This window comes from Pinus tabuliformis, chromosome Q (assembly GCF_031772625.1).
Source record: "Pinus tabuliformis cultivar Carrire ecotype Pingquan chromosome Q, CPIR1, whole genome shotgun sequence".
Lineage (NCBI taxonomy): Eukaryota > Viridiplantae > Streptophyta > Pinopsida > Pinales > Pinaceae > Pinus > Pinus tabuliformis.
Window position 1 is genome coordinate 260,960,130 of NC_142296.1, and position 10,853 is coordinate 260,970,982.

At 38.3% G+C, this 10,853-nt stretch overlaps 1 protein-coding gene across 1 annotated transcript; it reads left to right on the forward strand.

Annotated features, from left to right (window-relative positions):
* Positions 1-8,132: 8,132 nt before the first annotated feature.
* LOC149219170 (uncharacterized) lies at positions 8,133-9,551 on the forward strand. The gene has a single exon (XM_089386728.1). The coding sequence runs from the start codon at positions 8,133-8,135 to the stop codon at positions 9,549-9,551; it is 1,419 nt and encodes a 472-aa protein (XP_089242854.1).
* Positions 9,552-10,853: the final 1,302 nt, after the last annotated feature.

The following is a 10,853-nucleotide window of genomic DNA, read 5'->3' on the forward strand; positions in this document are numbered from 1 at the left end:
CATGCTCCCTCTGAAACACAACCGTGCCTTCACCTGAAACACGGTACTTTCCATCATCACCCATCTCTGTGCGCATCTGGAGGTCCTTCTCCTCCAAGGTATTGAATAAACTCTTGTCGTCGGTCATGTGGAATGAGGCTCCACTGTCCAGGTACCAAACACAACCCACCATTGATGAAACCATGCATGTGATGAGGGTAAAATCCAATTCGAACTATGAGGCTAGTGCCTCACCATCTGATCCTTTCGAGGATCCCTTCTTGGATTTCTTCTGTGGACAATTTGTTGCATAATGGCCCACCTCATGACAATTAAAGCATCGCACTTTGGATTTGTCAATCTTCTTCCCACCAAGGGAAGAACTCGATTTGGAATGGGAAGCCCTCCCTTTCCCTTTCCTCGCCTTACTTGCTAAGGCTAGATTTTCTTCATCATCATGCTTTGATGAAGAACCATCTCTAGTGCTTCCCCTGATCTCCTCCTGCATCATATCTGACCACAGTCGTTCCCAATCTGGCAGTTTCTCTCTTCCATTCACTGAGTCTTGGTAGCTATTCCAGCTCTTAGGAAGACCGAGGAGAGCAAGACTCACCATGTCTATCGTGATTCCTACACTTCCAAGCTCATCCCTGTAGGTGGTGAGCTTGTTTAGATATGTAGATATCGTGTCGCCCTTTTCACACTTGATTTTCTTAAGCTTGTCTTTCAGTGCCAGCTTCCTCTGATCGTTGTTGTTCTAATATATATCCTTCAATTTCTTCCACATTGAAAACGGTTTCTCCTTCCCATGGATACTTGAGACAATATGGTCTTGAACTCCCTCCAGAAGAATCCTCCTCACTCTAGCCACACATTTCTTCCATTCCGCCAATTCTTGGGCATCAGTTTTTGTTGGCTTGGGGACTTCTTGATCAATGAATTCCTTCAAACCGTTGTCCTCTATTACCGCTTCCATGCGATCCTTCTAGGCTATATAATTCGAGTTTCCATCCAGGGCATACTCGAGTCTCAAACCATTGGATGCCATTGGTGAACTTTGAGATGTGATAAGAATTTGATTTCTATGATCAAGAACTTCAAACTTCGAACTTCTCCCTTATTTGTATATTGTTCTCTGCTTTGATCAACTTGGCTCTGATACGATGTAGAAATTCTATTGTAGATCACCTGATAATGCAATGTGACTAAAGAAAAATACTTGATCTACTTCTACAAACAAACTTGCGGAAGCTTAATCGATTTTGAGCAATATCAAATAGAACACATATAACAGATGAAGAACAAATCAATCACACATGAACACAGAATAATACTCTGGGGAAAGCCTCAACTAAAAACCCCGATCTCTGTATTATCATACAAGTGGAAATATCTTAGGATTACACAAAGCTTTAGCTCACAAGCTATCCAGCTCTCAGTACAATCCCTCGCTGCTGCTCATAGACAGAATAGACAACACACATGTTTTCCTTCAGTCCTCCAAGCCTCCTATGTCGTTGCACAGTTTCTTCTAGGTCCTCAAGTTGCCACCTTTGTGTAATTACCTCACGCACTACTCACTAACCTCTGAAATAATTGCGCAATCCTCAAGAAAAGAATTCCTTCTACATGCAAGAGATATCCTCATGGGAATATTCCTGCAACTGATAGTATATTGTCCCATCCTTTGATCTCAAATGGGTCTCTGTCTGAACTGACATGCATGAGTTATTTATGAGAGAATATTTAGTTATCTGAAGTACACTAGTTGCATGCATGCATGCATTGTCTAACTAAATTCACAATCGGTTCCATAAATTGTTGGAACTAATCTAACTGGACTTAACTCAATTAACTTAGCTAACTAATTACAACTTAAAGTACAACTTATCCTGATCTCTTTAATTAAGGGATAACTTCTTCAATCAAAGGGATAACTGTTGCATGTATTCACATAGCCTTCATGTTGATTTTCTCCAACTAATTAACTCAAGATGAATTAATTAATTATTTTACAAATAGTTGCTGAGATCAAATTCGAATTTTAATTCTCAATTTTAATTTAGGGACTAATTAAAATTGGAATGTATCCCGAAATGCTATCTACAACAATGTTATTTTTATCATTTCTATTTTTAGCATTTCTTGTTGCTATTTTCAACATTTTTCTCATCATGAGTTTCCTCTACTACCTTTTCGTCATTAGGAGCCCTTTCTTGTAGCAGATTTGTCCCACCTTCCTTCAAACCTTTCATGTCTTTCTTCAAATCTTCCATGTCTTTCTTCAAATCTGCTTCCCTACCATCAATATTAGCTTCCATGGAACATATGAAACTATTTATATTATCTTCGATTGCATTCTTCAAATCATCCATCCAATTTTGCTTACTAGATGTTTCTATTTTCTTGATTCAAGTTATTCTTTTTCTTGCTTTTAGAAGCTCTATCTGTAATCTATTGTATCTCTGAAATTTTAGATCTCCAAGGTATGAACTTGCAACTTGCAGTAGCCCTCTGCATCCTCTTTCCAATGCCACCATTCTGATCGAAATTGGATTCTACAAGAAATAATTATGCCCAATCTCCCAAGATGACCTGATTATATACTTTTTTCAGTAGAGTGACCTTGTACGAAGTGCCACGTGTCACTGTTTCGACCTTCGGACCTGAAAACAATGCAAAGAAAACTATAGTCCGTCCTCTTTCTGTAACTTCTTACGAAATTTCAATCTTATACTCAGAGAGAATGTTATGACAATTTTCCCATGGTCACCTGTTTGGGATGTAATTCGGGAGCCTGCAAAAACCCTAACTTCCTTGGATTATATCTTTGAAAATATAGTGAGACAAGATCTGAAATTCAGACCCAAGGATCATCAAGATTTCGATTCAAATGGGTTTTTTATTTAGTATCTGAAACATTGCAAAAAAAACGTTATAGCGAAAATGTCATGATGACCTGTTTTGGAGCAGCGAAACCTTAGAATCCAAGCCTCTGATACCAAATGTTATGAAACCGGCTCACAAAAAGATAGAAAATATAGATCAACAACTTAAAAATAATCCTCTTCGAGGGGGAAACATCCTTTACATTACACAAATGAACAATTCTTGGATGATACAAATGACATGACCTCATTCATATATAGGAGTCTAAGAGATCCCAATACAATCAGAGCCTACAAAACAATAATATTGTAGGGGCACAACAATAAAAATAATGGGCTTCTATGGGGCATAATAATAACAACATAGGGACTATATGGGCACAATAATACAATAAGGGAGTTCCACTAATAACAATAAGGGGTTACATAGTAGTATAGGGACCTAACATATGTAGAGAAGTAAAAATATGCTCTTGATAAACTATTAATGAAATCTTTATTTCATTATTGTTTTTACTTTAATTTAACTATATTTAAACTAAGCAGAAGTTGAAATATGGTAGATGGTTCATACATTTCAAAGCTCAATAATTAAACTAAGCAGAGGGAACGCTAGCTATGTGGCCTTATTAATAATTTATTATAAAAAATAAATAATACAACTTAAACTATTTATTTCTCAAAAAAATTATATAACCTTTGATGATGATGATGATGGCGGCGACGACAACCCTTATGAAAAAACTGTTTTTTTACATAATTATCAATAATTTATTATATAAAAAAATACAACTTAAAATATTTATTTCTCAAAAAAATTATACAACTTAAATTGGAGATTTGATGATGATGATGATGATGATGATGATGATGATGTCCACTAAGATCTATATAATATCGAACCTTAAGAAATAAGTTGTTAATTGAGATTATTTAAAAAAAAAAATCCATGATAAAAAAGGAGGGAAAGAAGCATTCCGAGGTTAGTTTTGTTGACTGAAAAAGTCAAGGAGGTTGGTGGTGGGGCAATTTTTTTGGAAATGAGAACGGATGTGAGTAAGGCCCAGACAGTCTAAGAGAAAATGATTTTAAGCTTTGACTCTCTTAGTATCGCAAAGGAGGCATAATCTTCCGTCCTAAGGTATCTTGGGAATAGACCAACGCCCAGTTTCACTCTGAAGCTCATGAGAATTAATTCTAATTCTTGCAATATTCATTCTCTATCTCATGAGAATTAATTTTAATTCTTGCAATATTCATTCTCTAGCTCATGAGAATTAATTCTAATTCTTGTAATATTCATGGTTAGCAAATGTGGGGTTGATTACCTCCTTATAGTATCTTAATTTCCTTTTCCCCTCTAACTCCTTATCACTCCACAACTTGTCCTTAAAATTGGAAATAATGATGTTTTTAATATTATCCTTATTCCCCAAGATGATTTCCTCCATCTCCTAATGGTTGAGCCCGAACTTCACATCCTTATGCCACCCTTGCTTGAGCCGAAGGTGGTTTTGACTAGAGTTAGAAGCAATTTTTGATAGCCTCTTGGCTTCCATGTTGTATAATAATAACAATAATAATAATAACCCCACCATATATATTAATATTATATTCTTACAATATAACTAATCATTATTAATGTGGTTGATATATGTCTATTATATTAATTACATTTACTAATGTGGTTGTTCATGTATTTGATATATACCTATCTGCGTATATCAACCACATTTATTAATATTATTGTGGTTTCTATTACTCCCTACCTTTATACATCGAGCCTCTAGTTACATTTACAATTTTGATTGAGACTCTAGTTAAATTTAGCAATCCTAGATGAAATAAAGCATTGGTTTATCATCCTAGGAATAAAATTTAATAAACAACCCGAATAAAAGAATTAAATGCTTTTATTTTTAATTTTTATGTTGGATTCATCACATAATGATTTCATATAAAGTGTACTTGTATTCTGAATTTTGAATTCTAGGTCACAAGGTATGGAATATTACAAGCTTGTTTGCATATCATTTCTTAGTAAGAATCAATTTTTAAGTGAGATTTTAAACGTCAAACTTATGAGCTGCTAACTTTTGGATATATTTTAAACTATGTTTTTATAATTGGTATGTTCTAATTTTTATTAAAAAAAATATTTTTTAAACATTCGATTGGATCATAATTTGATGGTCTTATTGCAACCTTTGCACAATAAAATGCCATGTGATAACCGCCCCATATATTTCTTATCATAATGTGTAGATACACTTGCAATATCCATGTCATGATTTTAGATATTAGTGTAGTAATTTCTTATGAAAACCATCCAATAAAATCTTTAAAAATAGCTCATACTCAAGTAAATAACATATTTACCATCAGTTACTACCCACCATAATTTAAGAAATTCCTTGCATAAAAAATGATAGGAATAAAATGTAAATAAATATACTCACAAGGAGTTACCACCCCACCAACAAAACTTGAGGAATCTTAATGATAGGGAATGTTTAGTGCTGACTGATAAGTGGTCATATGTGCCCCTAATAATGTATGGAAGAGGGTTTAATGATAACCAAAGTGTAGGTATTTATGAGGTACTGATGAACTATTGAGTGCAACGTACCCCAAGAGTTACAAGGTTGAGACATAACATAAACAACTCCCACACTCATTGTTGAATACATTTGTTACCTTGAGTAGGGAACCAAAACTATAGGTCTATATTAGGGATATTTTGGTGTTTTAGCGTTGCATGAGGTGATATTTTTCCCAAGTTAGAGTTTCTTTTAATTCTTATATAAGTTGCCCCAATTTTTAGCGATAATCATTGCACTACTTGTAGTTGATTTGAAAATTAATGCATGAAGATGAAGGAATTTGTGAAGCCTTGGCTCAATTAAGGTCTAAGTATCATCAAAAGATAAGGTATCATTGTGTACAATTTAATTTTCACGGAATAATGCATGTGAAGTGTTTTGTTTATTATGTTGGAGCATTGGATGATCATTTAAGAGGTAAGGGACTTTAGCACAAATTCAAGCATATTGCTTTTCTTTGTATATCAAGTGTTGGTTGGTGACCCATGGCTAGTGTAGTATTAGTAAAGTTTTTGAAATTTTGACAAATCATATATTCAAGCTTTAGTGAGTTTCTTATTGAATTTAAAATACACATCCATAATAAAAAAGGAGCATTATGAGCTTGCCAAGCTCAATGAAATGCACTTTCAATTTTTGTTATGTATATATATATATATATAAATAGCATAGAAACATAAGAAAAGATAGATCAATGACTAGATAATAAGCCACTTCAAGGGGGAAACCTCCATTTACATTACATAAATGAACAATTCTTGGATGATTCTAATGACAAGACTTCCTTGCTATATATAGGAGTCGAAGGGATCAAAATATAATTAGGGCCTACATAAAAATAATAATGTAAGGGCACAACAATAACAATAGTGGGATTCTATGGGGCACAACAATAACAATATGGGGGCTACAGTAGTATTATAGGAACCTAACATGCCCATCTCCTTCCAAAATGTGTTTTCCTCAGTGCTTGAGTGGTTGTGGATGCTTTTGGATGTTGTTACAAATACATTCTCAAAAAAGGATGAGGATGTGGAGGCATTTCTTTGATTCCAAATGTTATGTATCCAGATCAAAAATAGCACAAAAACATAAGAAAAGATAGATCAACGACTAGATAATAAGCCACTTTGAGGGGGAAACCTCCATTTACATCACATAAATGAAAAATTCTTGGATGATTCAAATGACAAGACCTCCTTGCTATATATAGGAGTCTAAAAGGTTAAAATATAATTAGAGTTTACATAATAATAATAATGTAAGACAATATTTAAACTCACTTATTGATTGCATCGTGGAGCTGCTGCACGCGCTGCCATCCCTAGGGTTCCCTACTGCGCAGCCGCTTGGGTCTTCAGCTATCGCTCATGGCCCCTCCGGAGGCTCCACTGGAGGGGGTCGACATTCAACAGGTGTTTTCTGACTTAGTGAAATCATTGCCACCACAGCGCCCTCGACCTGTTGTTTCAAAATTTGTCAAGAAGCTAGACGGTCTTCAAGAAGTTCTCTTGCCTCCAGCCCTACCTCGCATGGTTGCTCTGTCGCTGGCAGAAAAAGGACTCATTGGTCAGTTCACGGGTCTCTGGCCCTCTCCAAAAACCGTCCAGAGATGGGTTGAGAGGAACTGGTCTGATAAGATACAAGGGAAAATATCCATCAGATTTTGCGGGAAAGGGTACTTCACATTTCACTTTGAATCCAAAGAAGACAAGGATTTAATTTTCAGAAACGGGCCCTATTTCATGGATTCCAGGGGCTTGTATCTCAACAAATGGACCCCTGACTTCGATCCTGAGCTCGATGTCCCCAGTGTTGTTCCGGTTTGGGTCCAGCTCCCTCATCTCCCCCTTCACTGCTGGGGGGATGAATCGGTTCGAGCCATTGGGAATGCAGTTGGAAAATATGTTGATCGAAGCGAGCCAAAAGACAACATGCAAGCCTGTGCCTGGATTTGTGTTGAAGTGGACCTCGGCAAAGGCCTCCCTGAAGCCATCAAGCTCAAAGTGGATGATTGGAGCCATATTCAGCAGCTGGATTACGAGCAGATCCCGTTCAAGTGCAAGGTATGTCACGAATACGGCCACTTTGCAAACAGATGTACTAAGCTTATTAATGTAGAGAATGATCCACAAGAGGAACAATGGGAAGTGGTTAAAAAAAAGAAATCGGCCTCCCTGGTTAAAGCTCCCCCTGAAGTAGGCCCTTCGGCCTCTGCAGCAGGTCATCCTTCCCCCTCTTCTCCTGCACCCTCCAAATCTCCTCCTCGTTCCCCTCCTCCGCCCTCTTCATCTAATCCCTTCTCTATTCTTTCTCTCCCTGAAAGCCACCCCCAAGATCCTCCCTTCCTTGAAAGCCTCCCCCAAAGTTCTTCCAAATCCACCTTGCCCCTGATCATCTCCTCTCAGCCCCCTCTAGATCCTCCCATAAACAGAATCACCAGGAGTTCTTCCAAAGACCATGGAGGATCTAGTGACACTTATAAGAAACCTGGTCCGGGTAGGAAATCTGCCAAGCAGCATCGGGATGAAAATGCACAGAAAGATATAGCTATGGGAACTCAGACACCCATAGAATCTTACATCCTGGGTCAACATGATAAAGAAACAGATAACAAGGAACAAGGGGGGCGAGCACCACCCCGAACACCACAATTTCAATGATGAAAATCCTGTCTTGGAACAGCAGGGGATTTGGGCACCCCTCCAAGATAGCAGCCCTTAGAGATCTTATACATTATGAGAAACCAGGAATTATTTTGCTACAAGAAACAAAGCAAGGTCAGCGGGAAATGAATGGTATTATAGAACAGCAGAGACAGTTTAAAGGTAGCATCAGTGAAGCAAGAGGAGCTTCAGGAGGAATAGCCACAATTTGGAATCAAAACATATGGAACTGCAATTCGGAAATCATCAATCAACACTGGATCAAAACAGTCTTGGAAAACAAAGAAGATAGGCAAACTATAATCATCTACAACATTTATGTGCCCAACCATTTCAGAGACAAGGATTGTTGTTGGCGTGATCTAAAAGCCAGCATTGATGAAGAAGGAAACTCCAACATTATTTTGGGAGGCGATTTCAACCTTATCCTCCATGCCAATGAAAAGAGAGGAGGTAGCTTTACTTCTGATCCCTACAGAACGCATCTGGAAAACATCATGCAAGAATACGAACTTATGGACATTGTACCAAAAAATCGAAGATACACATGGAGTAATCGCAGGATTGGCGCAGGTAACATTATGGAGAGATTAGATAGAATTCTAATCAATGTTTCACTGCTTTCCACGTTTTCTGTTGGATACGCCAGCGTATTGACATGCCCAGCTTCAGATCATTTCCCAATCACGCTCACGCTGGAAAATCATAGCAATCTTGGACCCATCCCTTTCAGGTACAGCTCCCTTTGGAACGACATACCAGCAGTAGCAGAAATTGTCCTCAGTTCCTGGAGTCAGCACGTTGAAGGGTCCCCTGGCTTCATCTGGGAATCCAAATTAAAAAAAACAAAACAGGCAATTAAAGAATGGGCCAAAACAAGCTATAAAGAACCAGAAAAGGAAAAAAAGGAGATTAAAAACAATCTTAACAGCACTCAAAGAGCGATAGAGGAGTATGGCCTCTCCCAAGAGAGCAAACAACAGGAAAGCGACCTCTATTCACAGTTGTGCTGGGTTAAAAGAGCAGAGGAATTAAAATGGAGGCTAAAATCGAGGCAACTGTGGCTGCAGGGGGGAGACAGGAACTCAGCCTTTTTTCACAAGCAAACAACAGCCAGAAAGATAAGGAACAGCGTAAGCTCCATTCTAGATGCTGAAGGTAACAGGCAAGTAAATCAGGACGTCATCCGAAGGACAGCAACAGAACATTTTCGAGACCTCCTTACAGAAACTAAAGAACAGGAGGACTATACTGAGCTATTACAACATCTTCCTACAGGGATAAGCAAGCAAATAAATGACAGTTTAACTAAAGAGATCGATGAGGAAGAAGTCAGAAGATCGGTATGGACTCTTCAGCCTGACAAAGCCCCAGGTCCTGATGGCTTTCCCATATGTTTCTATCGAGCATTCTAGGGAATCATAAAAAAAGATTTGATAAAAATGTTAAAATGGATCCAGCGAAAGTGCAAAATAGGGGGGTACACTAATGCCACTCATCTGGCCCTCATACCCAAAGAAAACTGGCCCTCTTCATTTGCCCGATTCCATCCTATATCCCTTTGTAACTCTTCCTACAAAATCCTGTCCAAAGTCATTGCCTCTCACCTCAAACCCTTTCTCCCATCCCTCATCTCTGAAAATCAAGGGGGGTTCTTAGCCAATAGACATATAGCTGACTCCATCCTCCTAGTTCAAGAAGCCATTCATTCGAGTCAGTCCAGGAACGAGAAAGGGTTTATCCTCAAACTTGATTTGGCCAACGCTTTTGATAGAGTGAGACACTCTTTTCTTTTGGCCGTTTTGAAGAAGATGGGATTTGATGCAGGCTTTCTTAACCTCATCAAAGCCTGCATCACCGGGCCATGGATCACCCCTCTCGTAAATGGCAGACCAGGTGAAGCTTTCCAATCCTCCCGTGGTCTAAGACAAGGTTTCCCTCTCTCACCTTATCTTTTTATTCTGATGGCTGAATCATTTAGCAAAGCGCTGGATTTCAATCGGAGGGTTGGCCTCATAACAGGAATAAAATTTGGGAATGGAGTCAAGAATATAAATCACTCGCAATTTGCAGATGACACCTTACTAATTGGAGGGGCTTCTATCACAATAGCCAGGCGTTTCAAAGCCCTTCTGGATAAATTCATGAATTATTCTGGTGGTCTGGTTAATCAGCAAAAAAGTTGTATTTATGGTTGGAATACAACAGCGCAGGTCCTCCATAATATTGCCGCAACCTTTGGGGTCTCATGCAACTATGACTGGACTCATTTTTCATATTTGGGCATTCCTGTAAGCGCAGGGCCCTTGAGGGCAGAAGTCTGGGACACTATAATTGATAAGATGAAAAGGAAAGTTCAGCAGTGGGGCTCCATATGGCTTAACCCAGCTGGTCGTCTCACCCTTCTTAAATCTGGTATATCCTCTTTGCCTTTATACCAATTTACTCTTCTTCAAGCCCCTGCCTCCTTTCACCACAAAATGGAAGGCATCCTTCGCCAATTCTTGTGGCAAGGAGGGAAACATGACAAAAAGAAATTCAATTTGATCAGCTGGAAGCAAGTAATACAACCCCAAGATCGAGGTGGTCTTGGCATCAGATCCCCCAAATTTCTTAACTTAGCTTTCAGAGGCAAAATTGTTTGGAGACTCATAACCGGCCTTCCTGCCTGGTGGAAAAGGGTCTTGGAAATTAAATATTTAAATTTTCCAAGGCAA